The sequence below is a fragment of the Protopterus annectens genome, chromosome 15.part0 (assembly GCF_019279795.1).
Source record: "Protopterus annectens isolate FY-2018-M chromosome 15.part0, PAN1.0, whole genome shotgun sequence".
Classification (NCBI taxonomy): domain Eukaryota; kingdom Metazoa; phylum Chordata; order Ceratodontiformes; family Protopteridae; genus Protopterus; species Protopterus annectens.
Genome location: NC_056749.1, coordinates 471,734,209 through 471,761,300, shown reverse-complemented (window position 1 = coordinate 471,761,300; position 27,092 = coordinate 471,734,209). Strand labels below are relative to the sequence as shown.

General features: G+C 43.9%; 1 protein-coding gene across 4 annotated transcripts in view; it reads left to right on the top strand.

The window, feature by feature from the left end:
• Nucleotides 1–27,092, top strand: part of COL4A5 (collagen type IV alpha 5 chain) — a 3,591,008-nt gene that overhangs the window by 3,092,548 nt on the left and 471,368 nt on the right. For all 4 annotated transcript variants that reach the window (XM_044057208.1, XM_044057205.1, XM_044057207.1 and 1 more), the window contains 3 exons: nucleotides 14,248–14,346; nucleotides 14,472–14,522; nucleotides 14,608–14,793. In XM_044057208.1, coding sequence (XP_043913143.1) covers nucleotides 14,248–14,346; nucleotides 14,472–14,522; nucleotides 14,608–14,793 — 336 coding nt within the window. The remainder of the gene's footprint in view (nucleotides 1–14,247; nucleotides 14,347–14,471; nucleotides 14,523–14,607; nucleotides 14,794–27,092) is intronic.

Below are 27,092 nucleotides of genomic sequence, written 5' to 3'. Positions count from 1 at the left end.
ATATATACTGCATCTCTTGGGCTCCTTCCCACCTTGTCTTTTATGATACCCATTTTTACCTGGAAGTTTCTCTTAATATATAAATCCTCTTGAACAAATACATTGTCCTGACCATGGCAGCAACTGAAGGACAAGACAGAACCATGTAATATCCCACATACACAAAAGCTTGTGTTCTACTTAAGTGCTACTGCTCTATATGTTGCACTCTACTCCCCACTGGATGTCACATGTTACACAATCTTCAAACAGCTATTTTAGTTTTTCTGAATGGTGAGTCATAGTATCCTTCCCTGTCTTTCTGCATTATGGACATATTTGTGTAGTATAGTTTTGAACTCCTTACAACTTATTTTGCATACATTTCTTCTTTCCTGTAATTATGTACTACTCACCTTTTACTTTTGCCTGTTCTAAAATCTTTTTTTTTTTTTTTTTTAATTATTCTGGACCACCTTCTGTTTCCTTTCATTTCCATGTTCCCCTGTCCCAAGACAAATCAATGCTCTTTAGGCCATGTTCTTCACTGACCTTATACACACAAAAAATGCATAATTACAGATGTTATGTGGTCCTATCTTGCCTACATTCTTTACTCACGGGTCCAACTCGACCAACTTATTTTCTAGCATGAAGTCTCTAATTGGCTGGGCTAACCCGGTATCCCAAGATGCACCTCACCCTAGCCCCAAATCTCATTTGCCGCTCGTAGAGTTAGGACGTGGTGTCGCTTGGCTGTGGCTAAGTACCCTTTCTTTACTTTTCATAAGTATTTAGCCATCTGTTTCTAGTAAAAAGCTATTTTAATAGCTAGTTTTCATTGTGAGTGTACTGTGTGAGCGAGTAGTGTTTTTTTTTGTGGTATCCTTCTTTTGGCGGGCTGGGCCCATTTAAATTAGAGGACCTAGTCCTCTCAAGTGTGGTTTTTGTGTAAAATTGTGTTTTTGTTTGGTCGGTAGTTCGATTCCTTGCTGCACCAAAGAAATGTTTAGAGTTTCTTTGGTTGTTCTTGGTTTGGTTTTCCCGCCTTCCTCGTGTCTGTCGTTGTCGGTTGAGTGGGTGCTGTGTACTATTATGTCTAAAGAGCAGAAAGAGCATAAACCCTCTGGGTTTAAGAAATGCTCAAAATGTGGCTAAAAGATGTCCATCACAGATGGGCATTCTATCTGTGTTTATTGTCTTGGTGCTATTCACCTGCAAGAGTCCTGCAGTTTTTGCCACGCTTTTAGCCTGAGGGTACTGCAGGAAAGGAAAAATAAGTCGATTTTGAAGGGCCTGGTTACACCTTCTTTTGAGGAGTCCTTAAACTCTTCTTCTAGTACTAAGTCTAAGACTTCCAAGGCCAAGAAAAGATCTCCGGCTCCATCGGTCTCTTTGGAGCCCCCAGAGAAAGTTTCAAAAGTGGATACTGCCTCCTCGGCTCCGTTGTCTTCGGGGTCGCAGGAGGTATCCGTTGTAATGGAGTCGACCTCGGCCCCGATATTATTGGAGCCTATTCGGAGCTGGTCACCCAGTGTTAGGCCCGAGTCTCCGGGTAGGAGATCCCAATCTCCCTCTATTTCCTCCAAATCCTCTAGACTGTCTGATTTGGATGTGGATAGGGTGGTCCAGAGGCTCCTGCAGTCGCCAGTGTTAGCAAAATTGTTCTCGGCTCTGGCCCAGTCGGCTCTGGAGCCAGTCCCTATTCTTGTACCGATTATTCCTCCTCAGAGCACCCCTGTGTCGTCAGAGCCGGAGTGCTCCGTGCCGAATGATGTCATGTCGGCTCCGATACCCCTTGCGAGTTTATTGGAGCCGACGTCTGCTCCAACCATGCCGGTTCCATCCTCTGGTTTCCTCAGTCGGACCAGAGGGGGATACCTCGGGACTCTTGTCGGTTCCGAGTCTCCCTCTCAGTGCTTCGGCTTGGGGAACCCCAACTCCGGTTGTGGTCTCGGAGACGGGTCGGTCCTCGGATTCGGGGGACCCGCCTTCGAGGCCATGAGGAGCGCACTGACCAGATCATCAGTTACATCACCTGGATCGGTCACTCCTTCCCCCTACACCTCGGCTAGAGCCTCTGACACACCCCTGTCCATGGATGGTGGAGCCCAAAGGTCTGAGGATACCCCCATGAGTGGTCCCCAACTTTGAGGGCCCCTCAGTGGCGGTGCCTGAGGAGTCCCCTAGAAAGAAGTTGTGCAAGAGGAAGCACAGACTCCCAGGACGAGTCCCTCACTTCCGATACCAACCTCGAGGAGTCAGAGGGGTCGGTCCCCCAAGTCATCCTCCAAAGTCTCTCTCCAACATCCTGGAGATCTTGAGGCAGAGAGGCGACTGGCCTTCCAAGACCCCCTTTGAGGAGGAGTCGGTATTCCTCAAGGCCTTCGGAGCTCAACCCTCCACCTCCTGGGTGTCTCCACCCTTCAATGAACTTCTGGATTTGATTTGTCGAAGGGTGTGGGAGACACCAGATTCCGTGGAACCGGTGCCCAGAGGTCCAAATAAGTTTCTTTCTGCTCCCCCGGGGAGAGAGTTCCTGACCAAAGGGTTTTCCGTAGATGCCTTGGTGGACACTGCAGAGGCTTCTTCTTCCATCCATGCTCCTAACAAGGAGTCCAGGAGTATGGACTGGTACGAGAAGCGTACCCTGTCTTCAGCGACCTTTACATTGCGGTCGCTGAATTATCTTTGTCATTTTACTCTGCTCGAGAGAGATCTCCTTAAGGAGCTAGGAAACACTCTGATGGGTAACATGTCTGAGGCGGTAGCGCAGACTGTTAACGCCCAGTTGTCTACCCTTGGCTCCATTGTCAACTCGTCCATGAGGCTCATATCCTAGGCAGCCAAAGGGGCGAGTAGGGCAGCTAGCTCAGGTGTAGCTCTCAGAAGGCAAGCCTGGATGCGCCTGTGTCATTTCGCGGAGGCCTTTAAGTCTTCCTTCACTGACGACTCCTTTGATCGGTCCTCACTCTTCGGGACCAAAGTGAAAGACACCCTCACCAGATGCGAACAGGAGGGGAAGACCCTATCTGCCATAGGGGCCCGTTTCTCTCTTCCTTCTAGGCCTTACCCCAAGGCTCAGAGAGGAGGGAAAATGTGGTTCAAGAAGTCACATAGCCTAGTACTATACTATGAAACTATCTGCCCTGGGGCATTTGTAAGCCTAGCCATAGTGATGTGGCTTTTGCCACCCCATGAAATGGTACAAAAATGTACAGAATAAATCTAGAATACTGTGCCTCTGTCTAGTAGTGACACATTGAAGGTCCCCTTATATAATAGAATTAGTTTACTGTGCCCCTGTCTAGCAGTGACACAGATGTGACCCCTGGGGTAAACTTATGATCTCCCATCCACTCATCAAGATTTCTCTTGAAGAGAGTCAGTGAGGGGCTCTGCCTAATACGAACTGGGATCCTGTTCCAAAGCATGGGAAGCCTCTGGGTTAAGAATCTATCCCTCCAGCATGTCCTATTCATACTTGTGCCGAGGTTTAAGTCTTTAGCTCTCGTGGTCCTGATGAATTTGGATTTTTTGAGGAGGAGCATGTCCATCAGATCCCGATTGGACATGGCCTTGTACGTCAGGCAGAGATCACCTCTGAGCAGGCGGTATGCTACTGAATAGAGCTGAAGTTTCTTTAGTCTGGCAGAATAAGACATATGTTGGATACCCTTGATCCTTTTGGTGAGGTACTTTTGTGGTCTCTCCAGCTGTTGCAAATGCCGGGTGAGGTACATACCAAATGGGGCACTGTACTCAATCATGGGTCTGATGAGGGAGGAATATAGGGATACAATGACATCCTTGGATCTGGATGTGAATCCCTTCATGATGAGGTGTGCGAGGTAGAATGTTTTTCTAACCACTTTGGCAACGTGGGTGTCAAATGAGAGGTCACTGTCTACTTGGGTCCCTAGGTCTCAGACTACTTTTTCTGTACTCAGTGGGTTGCTGTCTATGTGATAATTTGTGGGTACTTTGTTTTTTCCAAAAGGGATGACTATACATTTTTTGGCATTTAGTTTACGGCCGTGACTACGGCACCAGTTGTCCGTTTCAGTGAGGCCTTTTTGTAGGATGTGTGTGTCTGCTGGTGTATCAACTATGGCGCCTAGTTTGCAGTCATCTGAGAACTTTGTCAGCCACAGCCCTCCCATGTTTGCTTTAACATCTGAGAAATAAATGCCGAACAAGAGGGGTCCCAGGACAGATCCCTGTGGGACACCACTTGTGACTGGCTTTGAGTCTGACATTGCTCCAGCGATTTTAACTTTATGGGTTCTGTCCTTTAGCCAGTTTGCAACCCATCTAGTGACATAAGGGTTTACTTTTAAGCTGTTTAGCTTATCTATGATGCCTGAGTGGGGTATTGTGTCGAAGGCCTTAGCCAAGTCCAGGTATGCTGTATGGACTGCTTTGCCCTCATCAATGGCTCTAGTGACTGTTTCGAAAAAGTAAACCAGGTTTTAAAGGCAGGATCTGCCCTTTGCAAAGCCAAACTGGGTGGGGTCAAGTGTCTATAGGTCCCCTATGTCTCTGTTTATGAGTTCCATAATGATTCTTTCCATAGCTTTGCAGACCAGGCTAGTTAAGCTTATGGGGCGGTAGTTTCCAGGGTCTGTAGAGGCACCCCCCCTTGTGGAGTGGGACCACTGTTGCTGTACGCCAGTGTTCAGGTACATATCCTGAAGTAAGGCTAAGATAAATAGCATTTTTATGTGTGGGTTTAGCTCCTCTTGGAGTTCACGTAACACGCACCCCGGGATACCGTCAGGTCTCATTGATGCTGTGTTTTTTGCTTTGTTTAGGGTGGTTCTCACTTGGACATCCGAGATGACAGGGAGAATACATTCAGCTGGGATAAGTATTTCTTCTTTTGTGGGTGAAGGAGGGGAGAAATTTGCACTGAACCTGTCAGCCAGAATGTTAGCAATATCTGTGGGTTCAGTGTATTTTTTGTTGTTGTGAACCAACTCTGAGCATATCTGAGGGTTTCCACCCAGGTTTCTAACATAGCTGAAGAAGGCTTTGTGGTTATCTTTAGTGTCCTTAGCGATTTTTCTCTCAAAGTTTGCCTTGGATGTTTTTATGAGAGAACGTAGTTTTCTGCTAATGTTGATCAGAGATGTCTTCCCTTCATGGGATTTCGCTCTGACGTGCAGTAGCTTCTTTCTTTTGTTATACAATTTGTTTATGGCTGAGGTCCACCAGACAGGACGCTTACATTTGGTGGAGAGGGACTTGGATTTGTTTGGGATTGAATGATCCATGCATTCTTGGAGATGTCCATAGAAAGCATTTGTGAAGGATTCGGCATTGTGGGATGTGGTATCCACTGGCACAGTGGGCTTAAAGGATACCATCTCAGTCTTAAGAAGAGTGAAGTCTGCTTTTGAGAAGTTTTTCACTGTGGTCTTTTGTGCTGGGGGTGGAGGTGGGATATGTATATCCAGGGTGATTAGTTTGTGGTCAGATCTCACTAGTGAGGGGTATACTTCGGTGTGGAGCATTTTGTCCCCATGTTTGTGATGATCAGGTCTAGTATATTATCTCCCTAGTGGGAGAGGTGACTAGTTGTTCCAGTGCATTTGAATTTATGAATTCCAGGAACCTTTGGGCTAGGGTATTAGGGCTAGAATAATGTACCCAATCTATGTTTGGGTAGTTGAAGTCTCCCAGTATGATGGTATTTTGTGATACATTCATATCCTCCAATGTCTTCAGGAAGGCTGAGTGGGGTTCTTGAGATTGGGAGGGTGGTCTGTAACATGCTACCAGTTGTATAGCAGTTTTGCCTATGGTTAGTTGCACCTGTATGGTCTCTAATGCTTCATGTGTTGCTACTAACCTGGAGGTGTGGGTGTCCTTTATGAATATGGACACTCCCCCTCCCTTTGTGGTTCGGCCTGGGTTTTGGGGCCGAAATGCATGATACGAGGTATAGCCTGGTAGCGCTGGGGTGCTCTCAGGAGCCTTGAACCAGGTTTCAGTTACTGCACAGACGTCGATGTTCTCCATGCTGAGGAGTGCATCAAGTGCCTGCATCTTGAGATTTAGACTTCTGGCGTTGAGCAGCATTACCCTTAGTTTTTTTCCATTTTGTTTTCTAAGGAGGTGGGTTTGTCTTTTGAGCCTTGCCTAAAAAAGGCACTATGGGGGTGGCAAGAGCCTTAGCCAATATCCGGAAGCCCAGTGGTGACAGGTGTAAGCCATCCCTTGCGAAGCAGCGTGGCTTGTCCAACATATCATCCCAGGTGGACAGACATTGGATCCCCTTAGAATGACACCAGTACTTGAGCCAATTGTTAAAGCTGATCATCTTGTCTTTGTATTGTGGTATCATTCTTGGTGAGGGCAAGATGCTGCTCAGGGTCATACCAGTCTGGGCTACATAATCGGAGAGCTCCTCTAGGTCTCTTTTCATGTAGTCCAGGGAGGTACATCTCAGGTCATTCACACCAGCATGGACAATGACGGAGTTATATTTGCACTTGCTTTGGAGTGACCTGAGTGCGTGTGTTATGTGGTGGATCCTAGCTCCCGATAGACAGCTCACAGTCACCTTCTCCTTGTTCAGCCTGGTCAGTGGGACATCAGTGTGTCTGACTATGGAGTCACCTATTACTAGCGTATCAGGCAAGGTGTTTGGCCTTAAGGGCTGTGATTGGTCGACACACTGATTTATTGAAGTATGTGTTGCATGTGTTTTGTTTTGAGGTGGTGGATTTTTGGATGTCTGCTTTGGGAGCCTCTGTTGTTTTGGTAAGTTTTTTATTAGAGCCTCCAGTGCGTCTTTGTGTTTTATGTGTTTGGTTTGCAGTTGTGGTAGGTCTATGTGGGACTGGGATTGTTGTGTGTGTGGTTGCCATCTCCTCCTGTCTGGTCATGCCAGCCCTGAGTTGAGAGAGTTCAGCCTCCAGTTTGGCTATATAGTTGCATCTCTCATGTATTTGTGTTTGTTGGGAGGAGGAGAGGGTTGTCTGTGTACATGAGACAATTGTAGCATTGTCTCAAGATATCCAGATTGACCAGCTGAACTGGAGACAACACCAGTAATCTACCACTCGACATGCTAGAACTGTATAAGGGAGTCCTGTACCTTTAAGGGAAGTGGATATTCACAGGGGTGGTAAGTAGATGTAGTGCTTTACTTAGTACGAGAGTGCTTACTTAGTAGAGAAGTACTGAGAACAAGTGCTAGGCTTACAATATAGTGAGTAGTCTGGTTATACTAAGAGTAGAGCTTCCTTAAGGGAAAATTTGAAGAGCAGACTTGGCGGAGACAGAAAAAGTTTAACCTTGTTTAACCGGCGTTGCGCTATGTGCACGACTGCGCAAAGCCGTGCAAACACGGATTTTAAACAGTGAACTACAAAAGAGCTAGAAATGGTCCAAAACAACCAATTACTACAGCTTCTTGTGCTGAGGTCACTTCCCCCAAGGACAGGTAGGCTGCTCAAGGCTCCCCACTCCCACTGGTGAGCAAAGAAACTTCCTTCTATCCAAGTAAGGTAATGGACAACACAGGAACTACACCACAGCCCAGAATACAGCAATGCCTGTAAACTGGTCTAAACTAGTCGAGGAAGGTGGGAAAACAAGGATTATTTTTTTGTTTTTTTGGTAGAAACACACAGAAAATGCAGAAACAGTGATAAATTAGTTACACAGGCTAGCACACTTTAGTGGGCAGCCTCCACAGTTAAACAACCAAGCAAACCTCCGATCAAATTAGACTAAAATGTAAATTTAAGTGCAGATTTTAAAATAATGCAGCAATCAGTTAAAAAAACTACAGAAGCTACAGAAGCTATTCCAAGTGAAAAAAAGCAAAGATACTTAAATCCAGAAGGTAGTCGCTTTTCTGAGTTCCCTGCTGCTAGAACCACTCTGTAAACCCACGTGGAGCTTGTCTGAGCAGTATAGCCAGAAAAAAAAACGCCCAGAGGCGGATTTTAAACAGTGAACTACAAAAGAGCTAGAAATGGTCCAAAACAACCAATTACAACAGCTTCTTGTGCTGAGGTCACTTCTCCCAAGGACAGGTAGGCTGCTCAAGGCTCCCCACTCCCACTGGTGAGCAAAGAAACTTCCTTTTATCCAAGTAAGGTAATGGACATCACAGGAACTACACCACAGCCCAGAATACAGCAATGCCTGTAAACTGGTCTAAACTAGTTGAGGAAGGCGGGAAAACAAGTATTATTTTTTTGTTTTTTTGGTAGAAACACACAGAAAATGCAGAAACAGTGATAAAATAGTTACACAGGCTAGCACACTTTAGTAGGCAGCCTCCACAGTTAATTTAAACAAACAACTAAGCAAACATTCGATCAAATTCGACTAAAATGTAACTTTAAGTGCAGATTTTAAAATAATGCAGCAATCAGTTAAAAAACAGTTCAGGCTAGTTCAAGTTAAGCTACAGAAGCTATTCCAAGTGAAAAAAAGCAAAGATACTTAAATCAAGAAGGTAGTCGCTTTTCTGAGTTCCCTGCTGCGAGGACCACTCTGTAAACCCACGTGGAGCTTGTCTGAGCAGTATAGTCACAGAGGTCTTTCCCTGCCGCTCAAGGCGAGTCCCCCTCTAGAGGCAGAGGAGGGGGAAATTATTCCGGAAGACGCCATCCTAGATGCAGAGGAGGCCCCCACAACTCGGGAGACCACGATTCCTTTCGCAGGTCTTCCTTTCAGCGTTCCTGAGGCATTGCCCGACTGTGCTGTTCCGGAGCCAGTCAGGGGCCGAATTTCTTTGCATTCTGAAGCCTGGGAAAGCATCACCCAGGATTGTTGGGTGCTTCCAATAGTTACCGGAGGTTACACCACTCCCTTTTTTATCAACACCCCCTCCAGTCAAAAGAATCCCAGACGTTCCACCCAGTCAAGGGGATCAAGCAGCACTAGAAATTTCAAAGCTGCTAGAAAAAGGAGTCATCCAACCAGTCCCCTCGGACCATATCGGATCAGGAACTTACTCAAGACTCTTTTTGGTGCCGAAAAGAACAGGGGACCTGAGGCCCATTCTGGATCTCAGCTGATTGAATCACTACGTTCTGAAGTCCAAGTTCCGAATGGTCACTCTTCAGTCCATTTTTCCCTTGCTGGAAAAAGGAGTATGGATGTGCTCCATTGATCTCAAGGATGCCTACTACCACATCAAGATGGACAAGGCATCCAGGACTCACTTATGCTTCCGGCTGGGAGCCAGTCACTTCCAGTTTTGTGCCCTGCCCTTTGGTCTCACCACAGCCCCCAGGGTGTTTACCAAGTGTTTGGCAGTGGTGACGGCTCACCTGAGACATTGGGGATTCCATGTGTTTCCATATCTGGACGACTGGCTTCTCACCGCCCCCACCATGATCTCCTCATTCAAGCCAGGGAGGCTACCATTACACTTTGTCACCAACTAGGAATTACCCTGAACTGGGAAAGGTCTGCCTTGCTGTCCCTCACAGCGTGTTGTTTTTATAGGTGCCGAGCTAGACTTTATTCAAATGCGGGCCTTTCTGCCACAAGAGAGAATAAGAGTGCTGCAGTCTCAGATTCACGCATTGTTGCCCCACAAGAGAGTTCAGGCCAGGTTAGTTCTCCAGCTCCTAGGATCCATGGCTGCCACCGTCATGCTGGTGCCTCTAGCCAGGTTACACATGCAGATCCTACAGTGGCTCCTTTTGGCCCAGTGGTCCTTTCAGAAACTTCCTCTTTCCCACTTGATACTTCTCATGGAACGGTGCAAACAGGACCTACGCTGGTGGCTATGTTCCACCAATCTGGACAAAGGGAGGAGCTTGATTCCTATGTCTCCAGTGGCCACGGTGACCACGGACGCCTCCCAGATGGGGTGGGGGGGGCATTATCTTGGCAGGACGGTCCAAGGCACATGGCAAGATCACGAGGTAAACCTGCACATCAATGTTCTAGAGATGAGAGCGGTGTTACTAGCGTTGCAGGCACTCCAAAGCTCTCTTCCTCGGGGAACGATTGCAATTCACTCAGACATGTCCATGGTGTGGTACCTGAACAAGCGGGGGGAACCAAGTCTTATCCCCTCTGCAGAGAGGCCATGTGAGTGTGGCATTGGGCAGTGTATTCCCAACGGTTTTTAGTGGCAACGCACATTCCGGGAAAGACCAACGTGATAGCGGATAGCCTGAGCAGAGCTATTCTGATGCCTTACGAGTGGTCCCTGAACGACAGAGTGGCGGTTCAAATTTTCAACAGGTGGGGTCAGCCTTGCTGCGATCTCTTCGCCAGCCCTCTCAATGCCAAATGCAGCAAGTACTTCACACTGATCCCCTCACAGGGGGAGTCACCCAGGGATGCTTTAGTCCACGATTGGCCCCCCGGTCTGATCTATGCTTTCCCTCAGTTTCCTCTGCTACCAAGAGTGATTCAGAAAGCCATATCCTTGGGAAGCAGGATGATTCTAATTGCTCCACACTGGCCTCGACAAATATGGTTCCCCTTTCTTCAGCAGTACGCACTGGACGACCCTTGGACCCTGGACTCAGTGCCAGACCTACTGATTCATGCGTCAGGCCAGCTCCATCCCTCCCTGTGAACCCTCAGGTTGACAGGCTGGCTGCTCCACTTCCATCACTAGTTAGACGACATTCCTTTTCACTTGAGGTGGTACACATCTTGTCTTCGTCTCATAAGTCTTCCACCAGAAGGATTTATTCCAGCAAGTGGATGAGATTCTCCATTTGTGCTCAGGCCCAAGGTTTGGACCCCTTCACAGCCCCAATTCCATCGGTCTTAGACTTTTTAGCCATGCTTTTCTGACAGGGCTCTGTGCCTGCTACCATTAAGGTGCATCTGGCTGCAATTCCCAATTTTCATACATCTTACAAGCCTTCTCTTATGGGCCATAAACTTTGTAAGGCCTTCTTGAAAGGCGCCTGGTTACTTCGCCCTCCTGTTTCAGAACCTGTCATGCTATGGGATCCAAGCTTTGTGTTACAAGCCATCACTTCACCGCCCTTTGAACCGGCTGCCACCTGTGAATTAAAATTTCTATCTTTGAAGACGGCTTTCCTGATAGCCATTACATCGGCCAGAAGAGTATCAGAAATTCAAGCCTTGTCCATTAAGCCTCCATATTTGACCTTCCTTAAGGACAGAGCTTCCCTGAGACTTAACCCGTCCTTCCTTCCGAAGGTGTCATCCACCGTTAATCTGCATCAGTCTATCGAGTTACCGGTGTTCTTTCAGAACTTTTCCAATAAAGCAGAGTTTAGGTTTCGCCAGTTGGATGTGCACAGACAACTAAGATTCTGCTTACACAGGACTAATCATATTAGGAAGTCTGATCAACTGTTTGTGTCCTTCTCAGAAAACAGAACAGGTTGTCCTATTTCCAAGAGCACAATTTCTAAATGGATCAAAGATTGTATTTCCTTTATCTATTCGTCAGCAGGCAGAAATTTACCTTTTCCTGTTAAAGCTCATTCTACCAGGGCAGTGTCTACATCAATAGCATATCATGCTAGGCTTTCATTGGATGATATTTGTGCTGCGGCCACTTGGGCTTCTCCGCACATCTTTATTACTCATTACAAGTTGGACGTGGCTTCTAGGGGCCGGGCTTCCTTTGGTTCCACAGTTCTCAGGAGTATTTTCCTATGAGCCGCCCAGGATAGAGATGCTGGGGACGCTGTCCCGTGAGTAAAGAATGTAGGTGAGATAGGACCACATAACATCAGGTAGTTATGTACTCACCATAACTATCGATGTACGTGGTCCATCTCGCCTCACATTCTTACGTACCCCTCCCACCTGCCCTCTTCCTACAGGATTTGGAGGAAAATTGGTTCTGAGAACCCTTCAATGTCAGTTGTTTTTTCTTTCCTTTCTGGCTGGAGCTCCTTCCAGTGGCAGTTGTGTGTGTGGGGTGCGACTGGGATGGCTGCAAACTAGATCTGGGGCTAGGGCGAGGTGCAACTTGGGATACCGGGTTAGCCCAGCCAGTTAGAGACTTTGTGCTAGAAAATAAGTTGGCCGAGAATCGGCTCCGAACCCATGAGTAAAGAATGTGAGGCGAGATGGACCACATACATCGATCGTTATGGTGAGTACATAACTACCTGTTTTACAGTCATTTCCTGCTTGGGTAATTTGCCTATTGAGCAAGTTCAGTGTACCTAGTTTCTTTCTTTGTCTATTCCACTATGATTTATTTTTTAAATGTCTTTCCCTCTATCTCAGGTGGAGTAGAATTTTTTTTTTTTATGTCACTTTTTCTACTCAGCCTGCTTTTCAGCTTTGTCCAAATGTTCCATTCTTTTTTATGTTACTCTTTGACCTCCTTGTTGGTATCAGGCCTCCTTGTTGGTATCAGGCCTCTTTCAATCTGTTTTTTTTTCTTTTTATTGTTTTTATTTTAACATTTAACTGGGAAGGTCTAACTTGGAACAAGTCAATTTTCAGCGGATGCCTGGGGAGAAATGCTCCAGACGCATGTCTTTGTAACATGGGAGGAAACCGGAGCACCTGGAGAAAACCCACACGAACACAGGGAGGACATGCAGACTCTGCACAGAAGGCACTGCAGCTGAGAATTGAACCGGAAAACCTCTTGCTGTGAGGCAACAATGTTACTGCTGTACAACTGTGCTGTCCTCCTCCTTAATTCAGACTGTGTACTGTGCCAGCATACAGCCTATGTGGATCTTCAACACTCATGCATCATCTTGTCCTCCCAATTAATAGGATTAGTCAGTTATTATGCTGTATTTTATTGTGCGATGTTTTATCAAGGGAGAATGGGCTACTTTGCTCCTGTACTGCTTCCACTGCATTTGTTTTGGCTTGGCAATCCCTGATTCACTTGCCATTAAATCTTATGTTTGTGGAGATGCAAACTTGACCTTTCAGTCCCTATACAGGAAAGTAGCGGTTATGGGAAATATAACCTCAGCTCAAATACTTCAGTCAGCATCATCTTCTGCTACAAAGTGCCACACAGAATTCAGGTAAAATCTTCAGCTGAAAGCCTTCCATGGTTGCTGTGTTTTTTTCCCTTAAAGCAGCTGATAGCCATTCCTTTCAATTGTAAGCATGTTTAAAGCTGTGTTTTTGCATATAAATTCAAGAATACCAGCCATCAGTATAAACTTCATGAATAACTGCACTCTCATGGATTCTTCCTTGTCGTCTAAAAGGCAGATTCTCGGGTAAGCATGCTGAAGTACTCGGCTATGTGGCACTGACAGTTTCTTTCACAAATCTGGCTTTGCCCTGGATGTTTTGCATTTTGTCAACCTGCTACTGTGTTCCTGAATTGTATTCTCTTAATTTCTATGTTTTGATACTGGAGAATAATTGTCTATAATGACATTTGCTTTGTTACCTTGCTAGTTGAGTGGTATGCAGTTTAGCTGCCATGTCTTGGGAAATTGTTCACATCCCCCTTTCTCAGGTTAGACCCGAGGTAGTAGTTAAACAGACCAGTGAAAATTTGATCAGGGCACAGCAGAAATTCCACAGCTTTTCATTGACAAGTGGCATAAGATCTGTGTTCATCTACAACCAACTCAGGGAAGTGATAACATTGGTGTACTGTGTCCTCTAAAAGAATCTCAAAAGTATTATTTCTCGCTCTCTCATCTGCCATGCCCGCACCCACTGAAGCTGTAGTACGCCTTCATCTGTTTGTTGTGGGGATAAACCCATAAGCTTTTCATATCCCTGATATTGAAGATGAATGTACTGCCTGTTGCTCACTTTATAAACATGTCTTCATTAGTATGAATGGAAGCACGTCAGTGATCGGGAAAGACTTTGTCAAAATAACGTAAAGTTTTGAGAAGTCTGATTGAGACATTTTAAAGACCTAATTTTACAACATATACTGTGATGTAACTTTGCTTAGCTGCTTTGCTTTGTTAGTTTAAAATTTTCTTAGAAAGCAATGTTTTTAAGTAAAAATGTATTCTTAAAGGCGAGTGCATTTTTTCAAGTGGAAATATACTGTTAAAAATTAGAGCACATCTTTGTTGGAACACAAAAGGTATTTCGGGAGCAGGTTCCAGTTTTAACTTGTTTACAATTTGAACTTATTACAATGTGTCCTTATTATAAAGGAGAGTTTCATATTTCAAAAGGTAGTGATGCAGATGCTGGGGAGTAATTTTTATTAAAAGGTTGCTTATAATGACTTAATTCCCTTCTGATAGTTGTATGTATAATAATTTACAATACCAAAGGATACAAAGATGAAGTAAGTTTGTTCCTGTGACACCGACTCAATCTTTGTTGTAGGCACTGCAGGAAGACCCGGTATACCAGGTCCTCCAGGAGAAAAAGGACAGCCGGGTCAAGATGGCATTCCAGGACCTGCAGGAGAAAAGGGGGAAGCAGGTCAGAACAGCAGCACAGCAGTTTTTATATTCTAATGTTTAAAAGTAAACACACATTGACTTCCTTTTCAAGCAAATAAGGACAAGACAACAGTTTGACAACCTGTTTCTTGAATTTGCTTTTAGGTCAGCCAGGTGTTGGGCGACCAGGTCCACCAGGTCTTCCAGGACTTCCAGGTAAAATGCTGGCAAATTAAATACAATGAATAAAGACACCATTTTGTATTCAGATCTTGGTATCAATGCCTGTTGTATCTAATAGGACCAAAAGGAGATACAGGGGCATCTGGCCCTCCAGGAAATCCCGGTTTTCTAGGAATAAAAGGTGAAAGGGGCTTACCTGGACTGTCTGGCTCCCCAGGCCCTCCAGGACCAGCTGGTGCACCAGGCCTGCCTTCAGAAGGTCGTAAAGGTAATCCCGGTTTACCAGGTCCACCAGGAAGAATAGGTAAGATCATATACCTGTAAAGTTTTGCTATTTCCTTCACAATTCTGTACTTCTGCTGTCTTTACTGGAAATGCAGTAGTTTATTTCTGTTTCTCTCTCTCTCTCTCTCTCTCTATATATATATATATATATATATATATATAAAACTTATTTGTTTATTCTGGTTTCTTACACCTCAAGAGGTATTTGAATCTCTAAAATTTGTGAATATTTCATGTTCAAGTTTACATGGAGCTGATTTAGTCCATAGTCATTGATTAGTGATATACATTTTCTGACTGAATTACTTCAGTAAAAATCTGAATGCATTTATGAGACCCTCAAAGTTAAAATAATGAAAAAAAAACATCAGATTCAATTCCATTGTGATACAAAGACATTTTAGGCATTTTTATAACATTTTACTGCATTTATAATATTAAAACTGCATTATAAGTTATCTGAAATATAAGTATTTTAGTTATCAAAACAAACCTTAACGTCAATCATACTAGTCTAGTTAATTAGTTTAATAGTCAAATGACTTCAAATCATACAAGTATATACAGCATTTTCACCCACACATACATGTACCAGTGAATAAAACTGCAGCAGCAGTCTACATTTATTCCTCATGGTTTGAAAAGTATAAAAAAATCACATTTAAAGAGCACAAAACTTGTATAACATTTGAGTAAGCATCATAACCTTCACAAATTGTTGGAAGTCTACCATTTAAGTAGTGTAGAAACTAGAAAATGTGCATTCACACCTGCACTTGGCTTGAATTAATCTAGGAATGCTATGTTAACAGCCACACACCTTCTGCAGTTCTTCCTTACCAAAGCATGACATGTCACAAGTTACCACACTTAATTCATCAGGTTCAGTTCTGTAAGAATTGTAAGTCATTAAGTAATTTTATTTACTGTCAAATTGGTCAGAATTTTAAACAGGATAAATAGTGACTGAATGGATCACAGATGTAAATTTCTGAATGACATGGACAAAAACTGCACTAATAAGGAGTCCTACAGGCTTGATTTTGCACGTTTGTGGCATAGCAGTCTTCTGTAACGAGAAGCTAGCTCTGGACTTTCTGCAGTAGAGGTTTACTAGTATTGCAGATTTTGTTTTTCTTTTCTGAACTTGTGATTCCTTAATTTTTTGGGGGGGATGTATACAAAGGTAGTGTCTGACTGGATACTGTCAATACAGCAGGTGTCTTCGGTCACTGTATAATTCAGGAAGAAAAGGTAAAACAAAACAGCTTCTTCCATATTTTTGAGCAACAGAATTTGATAAAGGTGTTAAAATACTAGCTTTTGGATAAGTCCATAAGAAAATGTTAAGAACTTGCTCTCAGAGACGTTTGAAACAGAATGGAATTTTGTAGTTAAACATTCAAGTCAAAGGATACATCATTTGAAAATCAGTAGGGGCTAAGAGAGAGCTAGCTAAATGAATTTATAAAGAAACAGAAAAACACTAATGTTTCTGCAGGTCATCCTGTTCAGATGCAGTCTTTTAATAGTGAATACTCTTGAAAGTTTCTCTTCAGTCATGCTTTAAATGTTCAGAGTTTACAGTTGTATATTGGTGTCTAAAACAGAACATAAAGTATACTGGCATGTAGACTGATCTTTACACAAATTTAACGTTATAGTATTTTTGAAAAGAACAAGCAAAAGGGTATTCATTAGCAACAAGTGGAAAATAATTAGAATTTTGCAAGCTATGTACTTGACTTACAAAATTAAGTGTTGGGGTGGTAGCAAAAGATGATTTTGCAGCCCCACCAATACAACCAGTAGAGAGTTCTAGGAATATACTTGGGTTATTTCCAGCAACTTGTGCTACCTGGAAGAAATAGCCCAGGTGGTATTAAAGATAACTTTTCATATCCATCCAAGTATTCAGCTTCTTTGCATCACCCTATGGCATTATGTTTTCATTTTGAGCCTATGAAGTGTTATGCTTTTGAGAAGACCAGAATCTGCCAAATACTTAAAATATTTTTCTCAAATGATTCTGGGATTAAAGTAATTATGTTGCAAATAGTGGACCTTACCTCCTCCATTTTTTTCAGACTTTCCAAGCTTACTCAATTATGGCCCTCCCCATCCTTAAATCAGGGACCCAAACCTCATTTCAGACCTCTTCCGATTCCTGACTCTCCTTCTTCATGCTAAATCCATCATGCCACATATAACTTCCAGGTTAGGTCAAGGAGTAATGCACTACACATACAAGCTGGCCGTAGCTATGGTACGTCTTTAGGGAAAGATTCCTTAAACCCCTTGAAAGTGGGTTTTCATCCTAATCCCCTGTAACCTTTTTCCTCCTTTTCCAGCCATGTGTACTGTAGTAAGACATGTATGATTCTTCACATATGCGTCTAGTGTGTACATACTTAAGGAGTGAAGGAATGCAGAATTTTACTATCCTGACAGTAACAAATCTTTCAGATCTTCGGATTAGTCGTTCACTTTGTGGGTAAGAAGACGGGGCAACCTGTGTTAAAACAGAATATTTCCAAATGGCTCTTTCAGGCTATTACATTTTACTATTCTAACCCCAACAAAACTAATTCCTTTCGGGGTCAAGGCTCACACTACTAGGGCCTTGGCTTAATCTATGGCTTTTTGGAAAGGGTTGGATTCTAGACGTATTTTAGAAGCAGCACCATGATCCACTGTACATACTTTCACAAAGCACTACAAGCACAATACCTTCTCTAGGCCTAGATCAGGCTTTGCTAGGACCATCCTCCAGGGGCTTCTGGACCCTCCTCCTTCCACCTCCCGAATGTTGTCAGCAAGGGCAGTCTACCTATATAAGTTATGCTACTGCAGCAGTAATCAGTATGATGAACATAGTACAGTTGTCTAAGTGAAATTACCATAACAGTAGATGTTCAAGTGATTACTTCCATAGTAGCCATTTTCTGAGCTATTTATTGTTTTTCCTGCACTTGCTTATAGTTTTAAGTTTAATTTTTCCACTGCTGTGCTACATTTATAATAATCTAAATACACTTATCTCCTGTTTTTAGGCATTTGTTTTGTGGTTCCCTAACACTTGAGCTCCAAATCAGTCATTTTACATTAAGAAGGTCAAAGTCTGCACTCATGGCAAGAGAGGGCTGATTTCACCTGTCTGAGCTGGGAGTTGCTGGTGGAAAGCTTAGTGTGTGCTTACCTGGTTTGTCTGTGGGCATACCTAGTTTAAAACTTTTTTTTCCCGCTTCTGTATAAGCCTCGTGTTTGCTTGAGTCTTGCCTTAGTCATTTAGAGCTACTCTTTGCTTGGCAACACCACCTCAGAGTTTGGGAGATTTTGCTCGCATCTGAAGCCATCCTTGGCAAGAAAAACAAGATCAAGTATTATTTTGCCTTTGTATTGCTTGTTCACACTGCATTCTCAAGTACGTCTGTGCTATTTATTATTTTTTCCTTCACTTGCTTAAGATTTTTATGTTGCAATTTTCCACTGCTGTAAAGGCTGCTGTTCTCCAACTGTAGTACTCTAAATACATTGTATCTGCTCTTTTCAGTTCTTTTAGGCATCTATTTACATTTGGGCTCGAAACCAGTCATTTTACATTAAGAGGATAAAAGTCTGCACTCTTGTGGCCTGAGGGCTGATTTCACCTTTCTGAGCTGGCAACTGCTGGTAGAAAGTTTACTGTGTGCTTACCTGATTGATCTGTGGATATACCAAGTTTAAAACTTGTTTTTTTTTTCAGCTTCTATAAAAGGCCTGCATTTCCTTCATGCAGTGGCAGTTAGTAGTGCCCTGTATATATGCAATCACTAGAAGTTATACTTTCCCTTTAAAAACTACCTCTGAAATCTTTCATAGTTTCACTCTACTCAAGGAGAAACTAGTTTACATGTTGAGCAGTACTGCTGCATTTAATTAGTTCTAGATGAAATTATTTCAGCAGTCAGAACTACTGCTGCTTCAGCAGCAACTGGTTTACGCAATGGGCAGCACTGCCGGATAGGTTAGCTGTTGATTACACTAAGTAAGCACTCAACTCTTGTTCAGTTGCAAACAATCACATTCTTTTCCCTTGTAAAGCATATATTAAGCACCTGCCACTGTCAATAGGCACTTTCCTGCTATGTCTGATTCTAGTTTGGCATCCTGATATACAAACTGACACTGACAACTACTTAATTCTGAAACAGACGAATACAGTAAGTGAAAAATGTAGTTATACAATGTCCCTGGAGACAAGACTCTCACATACAGACACAAAATACAAGAAACAAGCTGTCAGCTACACACACACACACACACTGCATTTACAAATTACCAGACACATAGACCTACATATGCAGAGCTGCTCACATGCAACTTACCCAAACCTCAAAGGCTTCCCAGATGCAGTCATCAGAAACTCCACATGCACACAAACAAGACAACTGCCACCACAACACATAAAACCACATCTGTGTCTCATCTACTAGTCCCATAAGGCATAACACCACACAACCCAATATTTTGGTCATACAAAACTCCATTGTGAGAGACACTGATGTTCCTCTCACCAGGCTGGATAAGGTTATAGTTAGTTGTCTGTCAGGGGCCAAGATTCATCAGATCATGCAAGCACTCAGATCACTAAACCCAAAGTACCAATATGACTCAGTCAGTCTACGTGGGCATAAATGACCTGAGACATACCTCCCTAGACTATTATGAAGAGAGACATGATTTTGCTCTCAGAATCCATGTCATGGGCAGGCATGAGCCTAGATTTGATCATCATTCTACTCTCACAAAGGACAATGTCACAATACCAACAGAACATGATTGACTTTAATAATTGGCTTAGCTACTAGTACCTTTCCAAAGGAGTCCAGTATTTGTCAGCCTAGGAAAACAAGATTGAAAGGACATACTGCTGTGCTAGGGATGGTCTTCACCTGTCACCATTAAGCTTTTGGAAACTGGAGAAGACATTACTCCATATTACCTTTTTTAGGCATTGTCAAACAGACAAATCTTCCAACACTGCAAAATCTACTCCGGATAAGAAAAAGGTATTACGTCTCAGTGCTAGGGGTGTCAACAAGAAACTACACTCCTTGGAAGCACTCCTTGCCCAGATGAATGCTGACATCTGTGCAGTTATTGAAATGTGGTTCAAAGCTATGGGAAGCACCCTGGCAGTTCATGCCTATAATTTCCTTCACATGTTCTGATCACCCATTACACGTGAAAGTGCAAAAAGTGGAGGCGTACCCATCCACATAAAGGATAAGCACATCTGAAAGCTGGTCAAACAATATGATATACTTGAGCTACTCCATGTCCAACTAACTCTAGGAAAAATCCATTACCATATGCTTGCTAGCTACATTCCACCACCATGAACCAGGAAACCCATACATGAATTAATTAGAATCATTTACCATTCAGCCCAATACCATACTCCTGGTTGATTTCAACTACCCGTCTATTAACTGGGAATCATACACAACCAGTAACGTGCAGGTCAAAGATTTCTAGACTTTGTCAATGCAGATGCCCTGGAACTGCTAATCTTCACTCCCACTAAGGGTGCAAATGTCCTAGATCTGGTACACACAATATGGGAAAGCACTGCACCCCCTCTCAGGTGTGATGTCCTCACTGATTCGATCAGATAAAGTGGTCTCGCTTGAAATAACCCCATAATCTTTAAGAACTTTTCTAAGGCAATTTTCCTCCTATTAAGTGACAGCATAGCTAGTTTCCAAACTTCCCCAAACCCTGAAAACACAGAAGCCTATGTGGAGGCATATACAAAAGCCCTACATGATCATATAAACAACTTCATAGAAAAGGCAGTACCAGACCGAAATAAACCTAGGACAAACCGCAAAAAGCCACCCTGGTGGACCCCTGTTGTAAATAAGGTTGTACCAAAAAAGAAAGAAAATCCAGTCTAGAAGTAAGAGAGAATGTACACAACAAAGCAAAAACTTCTTCATTAGTTTAAACAAACAAATAAGGGGATTAGCCAAGTCTTCAAAAGCAAGTTTTGAGGCAAAAATAGCCTCCCAAGTTAAGGATAACCAAAAGGCATTTTTTAGTTATGTCAACAGTCTTAAGGGCAACACCTAACAATGTGTGGTATTGGTTGTGGACGGAGTCACCCATACTCAACCAGAAGATATAGCAAATCTGCCGGCCAATAAATTCAGCTGAAATTTCATCTCCCTATCACCTCGGGTTACCACCCAAGAAATACCCTCCACTATTCCTCTACCAGTTATTATCAAAGGACAGGTCACGACTGTACCCTCTAAAGCTAAAACATGAGCTTTGCTGGGTCCTAATATCCCTGGATGTCTCTTAAATAACTTGAAACAGGACCTATCAGGCCCACTAGGATCTCCATCTAACCACAGCCTCCAGACTGTCTTTGTCCTTGTGGAGTGGAGAAGAGTAACAGTCATCCCTCTGCATGAAGGGTGACCAGCAACAGACCCAAAGGTTTGACTAGTCTTGTATGTAAGGCCATGCAAAGAAAAATCTGGGACCTGATAATGACATAGGAAACCTCCAAACACTGGATCAAACCCAGTTCGGCTTTATCAAGGGCAGGTCCATGCCTGGTCACCCACAATGACTGGATGAGAGTAAAACAATGCATACTGCCTACCTTGAACTGGCTAAGCTATTTGCCACAATTCCCCACTTACATATTATAGATAAACTCACAAAACTGGGCATAAATCCCTACATCACCAGATGGATAGCCAAATAGCACACAGACAGGACACATGTTGTTTGAGGACAGTTACTAGTGGTGTGCCACAGGGCTTACAGCTGGGGCCTCTCCAATTCAAAATATATTTCTCTGAAGTCAAGGCTAATGTAGAAGGCCTTTGGCAGACTAAGTTTGCAGACGACTGCAAACTGTGGGCTATCAATGAATCCGCCAGTGATGTAGATATCCTTCAGAAGGGCCTGACTGAGACAAATGATTGGTGCCAGAGCCGTGGCCTAAAACTAAATTTAAAAAAAAAATCCATAATTATACCCTTTGGGAAGTCAAATATCCCTGCAAATTACAACATTAGTGGCACACCCCTCCCCCAAGAGTGGACTCAGAGGTGATATAGGTGCACAGATAGCCTGAAATTTGAGAACCATGTGTCCACAGTGGTGAGGAAGTCCTTCTATGTGGCACAGCTTATAAGTAAAGACATGGGATCCAGATCCAAGGAAATTATACTCCCATTGTACTTGATCATCCTCAGACCGATAATAGAGTACAATGCACCATTTGGAATGCACTTGACCAGGCACTTGCAACAGCTGGAGAGGCATCAGAGGTTCCTTACAAACTACAGGGTATAAACAACATGTCCTATATAGACAGACTAAAAGCCCTATCCCTTTACTCTGTCTCCTACAGACTATCAAGGGGTGAGCAATGCCTAACCTACAATGCACTCACAAATCCAGCTCTGATGGAACTGTTACACATCACAAGACAAACTGCACAATGTTCACCCAATGTGTGGATCTAGACCTAGTCTGACACACAAAGAAAACATGCTTGAGAAACAGATGTGTCTTAAGAGATTACCTCTTCTCTGGAACAGGCTTCCTAGTCACGTAAAGCAGAGCCCTTTCCTGACCCTCTTCAAACGCAGTTTGGATCCGTGGATGGGGAATCAAATTCACGCCTGGGGTGGTGTCCATGTTCCTTATGGACAGGGGCAGTCTGTAAAATAGGCACAAACCTAAGCCATCCTCTAGCCCTTAGGGACTGAAAATTGGGTAAAATTCAGGTAGTAATGGCTAAGCTTGTAAGGACTCTTAAGCCATTAGCCTAATAATCTTCTATGAACTATAATACAGCTGTGCAAGTAAGCTTCCCACAACAGTAAATGTTCCAGTAGATTACGGTCGTTGTACTAACAACCTCCCACCACAATCACCCTTTTCATTTTATTTATTTCATTTTACTCCCTTTTTGCTGCCTATAAATCCTATTCTTTCTTCTGTTCTTTGGCCATGGTGGGGATCCCTTTGTCCATTTCCTTCTTTCTCTCAGTACATACATTTCCAAATTTGGACTAAGGCTGTGTTTTTCATTTTACAGCCTCCCTTTGTGAAAGGAATGAACACACTGATTTTTGGCACCCATATGTCTCCTTTTATACCAGCATACCCTTATACTGACTGATATGTACAGTGTGCATGGAGGCGCAACAAAATCTGTTTTATACTGGCCAGACGTACGTCCTTGACAGGGTATATCCCGTATAGCTTTACGCTACTGCAACTTTGATCTGTTTGGACATTTACTGTTATGATAAATATACAACTGTACTATCCTGCATGGTATTGCTACAGTTACAACCTATAGGAATGTTAGATATGACCCTCTTGTACTAGTGGGCAGAATGAATGTGATAAGTACATTGAATATTTTCAGGTAGACTCAGTGTTCTTTTTAATGCAAGACTGAACTCTTGACCCATAATTTTGGCTAATGTCTTCAACTATTTTTGGTCCCTTTTCACAAGAGGCCTTAGATCAACAATCATGTAGAACTGTTTGCTAGAGGATTCTGCATACAGGGCATACTTCTTTGTCATAAAAAGGAAATGTGATCATACATCTGAACTGTCCCTGATTTTTAGAAACTTCCCTGATTGTGTCTCATATTTTTTCCCTGTTCCACACAAAATTTTAGATGTTCTGGTAAATCACCGAGTATTACATTTAGTCAGTAATGCTCATCACAAGTTTTGTACTTATTGTTCAAAAAAATGCATACTGATAAAAAGTTAATAGAACAGGTTTTGTAAGTGAATTAGATTAATATTTAAAAATTGCACACGATTTTGGGCTTTGTAGAGGTATAGATGTTAACTGCTTCCCCAGAATCTCACAAGCATTTGAATTATCTGTAATTTATCATATCTCAGCCATTAGGTCTGTCTGCCCCCTTCTTGACTGATGCATCATCGAAAAAGGTTCACTGGCACCATGCAGTTTCTGTAACATTTCACTACTTGGTAATCACCCACAGGGACCGAGGGTTCTTTTCACCTCTAGTTCATAATTCACTCAATACATTGTGTAATACCTTCAGCTGAACCAGACAGTTTATATATTACTCTTCTTTCTGTATATTTAGAAGTCTCAGTTGAGTCTGGTTTTGCAGTGATCACTCAGGTATTGTAAGGAATGTGCAGGTGAACTAATTAAGAATGTTTTACAGTTAATTGTGTTTGCAGATGCCACGCTTGGCACTTTATCGGCCGAGTATAGTTATCAGCTAAACAATCTGCTTATTAACTTCCACTGTAGGTTGGCTGCTGTTGCAATATGTTCATTACTAATGCACTGGGTATATTATTTCAGAAGTGTCCTTTTCTACAGGATTGGGAAGCTTTATCTTGAAAACCAAAACAAGTAATGTGACGTTGTTCAATCTCACCGTTCATTCTTCACTGATGGGTTCGGAGCCGATCCATCAGCTCTGACATGGCTGTTAGCAAAGCTCAAGGTTTACCAGTAGCTTGAGAACTAGCCCCTTATCCCATGATGCACTGCTGGAATTACCCCAGATCTAGCTTGCCGCAGCACGGATCTCAGTGGTTCAGTTCGCTCGAGCCTTTATTGAGAAAGTAATCGCTTTTCACAAGTCTTTTCATACCTTTTCTTCTAATAATTACTTAGATAGCATTGATATAGCTACTGTAGCCCTTTCTACTTCAACCTTACATAGGTGCCTTTACTATTTAGTATAGTTGTAGTGGCCTTGTGTTGGGCCTAGTTATTTAGAGAGTGCATTGTTCTACTAATACTTAGAGTGTGTCCATTTCTCTAAAGTTAATTGCATTAATAGTGTGTATATTGAGTGTGTATTTAGAGATAGATATTTACATAGTTTAGCCCTGTTTTCTCTGGGCCATAGTTTAGAGTGCGTTTTATACTAGTTGGTTATATTACCTTTAGGCTGTATTTAGGCTTATGTGAGTTTTGTTTAGAATTAAGCCTAAAGTTTTTTCTAATATGTCTCAGAAAAAAGACAAACACCCCAAGTTTGGATTCAAAAAATGTCCAGACTGTGGGCAAAGGATGTCTCTCACTGATGGGCATGTTCAGTGCATTTATTGTCTAGGTGCAGGGCACTTGCAGGAGTCCTGCAGCATTTGCCATTCCTTTTCTGCAAGGGTTCTTTTGGAGAGGAAAGGGAAGCTTGTGGATAGGGGTTTGCTGAAGCATCCTTTTGCTGAAGCTTTGAGTGACCAGGATGGGGCCAGCAAATCCTCTACAGATTCCAAAGCATCTAAATAATCAAAAATGTCTAAGAAAGTGGAGGATCCCGAGACTTCGGCTCCACAGTTCTTGGAGCAGAGTCTCTCTTCATTTTGGAGCCGGTCTCCGAGAGACTTGCATTTCCACTCATCCAATCTGCACAGTTGGTGCACTCCTCGAGGTCTTCTGTTAGCCATATGGATATGGACCGATTGGTGCAGAAACTCTTGCGTGCACCAGGCCTTGCTAAATTGTTGTCGGCTCCAACCAGAGCGTCAGAACAGAAGACCACCACCCAAGACTTGACTGCTCCTCCTCAGAGCCATACCGGATCTTCAGAGCTGGACGGGGCCGACCTGCTGATTGTGGAGCCTTTGGAGCAGAGACCTGCTCTGGTGTCATTGGTTCCATCTACTCTGACGTCCTCGGCGCCGACCGGGGACTCTTGGAGCAGACACTCTCCTGTCGGGTCCGGGGAGGATAGTCACACAGACTTGTTGGTGCAGACTCTTCCTCTCGGGGCCTCGGGTCGGATGAGCTCAGATCCTACCCCCGGCTCAGAGCCCACGGCCTCGGTGTGGGAGGGGCTGGTGGCTCCTTCAGGTCTGTCGACTCCTCATCGAAGCTGTGATGCTTTCGAAGCCATGAGAAGAGCTTGTCCCCAAAGACATCCTTGACACCAGGTCTGGCCTCTTCTTCCCCCAAAGCACCTGTGTCCGCTTCTGCCTCCATCGTCCAGGCCCAGTGTAGAGACCCTGAGCCTCAGGTAGCCCCAACAGGGCGCCCCTTGCTTTTCCAAGACCTCCCCAGAGGCTCCCACTGCGGAGGTTCCCAGGAAGAGATTGTATAAGAGGAGACACTTGGAATCCCTACAGGAGTCCCTGACATCTGACACTGACTTGGATGAGCCAGAAGGGTCCCCACAATCCCCCTCTGAAAACATCTCCTTTGCGGAGATACTTGAGATCCTTAGGCAGAGGGGCGATTGGCAGTCCAAAAGCCCTACTGAGGATGAGTCAGTTCTCCTGAAGGCTTTCGGGTCTCAACCTTCCACCTCTTGGGTGTCTCCGCCCTTCGATGAGCTCATGCAGCTGGTGTCTCAGAGGGCATGGGAGTCACCGGAGTCCATGGAACCTGTCCCTCGGAGGCCTAACAAGTTTATTTCTGACCCCGTGGATAAAACCTTCTTGACCAAGGGAGTCCCTGTTGATGCCATCGTGGTGGCTGCGGCCACCAAGAAGGAAATGTCAGACTTCCTCGTCAAACTATCCTCCTAACAGGGAGTCTAGGATCATGGATCGATACGGGAAATGCATGTTTAGTTCAGCAACTTTTACACTCCGATTCCTGAACTATTTGACCCATTTCACCAGACTGCAAAGAGATCTCCTTAAGGAGTTGGGAGATGCTCTTCAGGGTGCTGTAGCTGCAGGGGCTTCCGACAAAGTTGTCGCCCAGCTTGCTACCCTAAATTCCATTGTGAACTCGTCTATGCGGCTCATATATGCAGCCGATGGCATGAGTAGGGCAGCGGGTACAGGAGTTGCTCTGAGAAGACATTCCTGGATGTGCTTGTGTTCCTTCACAGAGCCCTTTAAATCTTCATTTGTCAACACCCCTACTGATGGCTCATCTCTTTTTGGGCCCAAAGTGAAGGAAGCTCTCACCAGGTGTGAGCAGGAGGGAAAGACTCTGTCTGCCGTCGGAGTCTGCTTTTCCACCCCTATGCGGCCTTATCCCAAAAGCCAGAGGGATGGGAAGATGTGGTTCTGAAAAGCCCAAGGAGAGTTTCAGGGCACATGTGGTGAACCTCTCTCTAGGGGCAGAGGAGGGGGTAATAATGGAAGACGCCGCCCTCGCGGCAGAGGGGGTCCACAGCACCAGGGTGACGGCTGACCCGAGAAGTGATCTCTATCAGCGCTCCTGAAGGGAGACCCGACTGTCATGCTCTGAAGGCAGTCAGGGGTCACTTGTCCTCGATCACAGACGCCTAGTGAGATATGACAAACGACATCTGGTACAAAGTATTATTTCCAG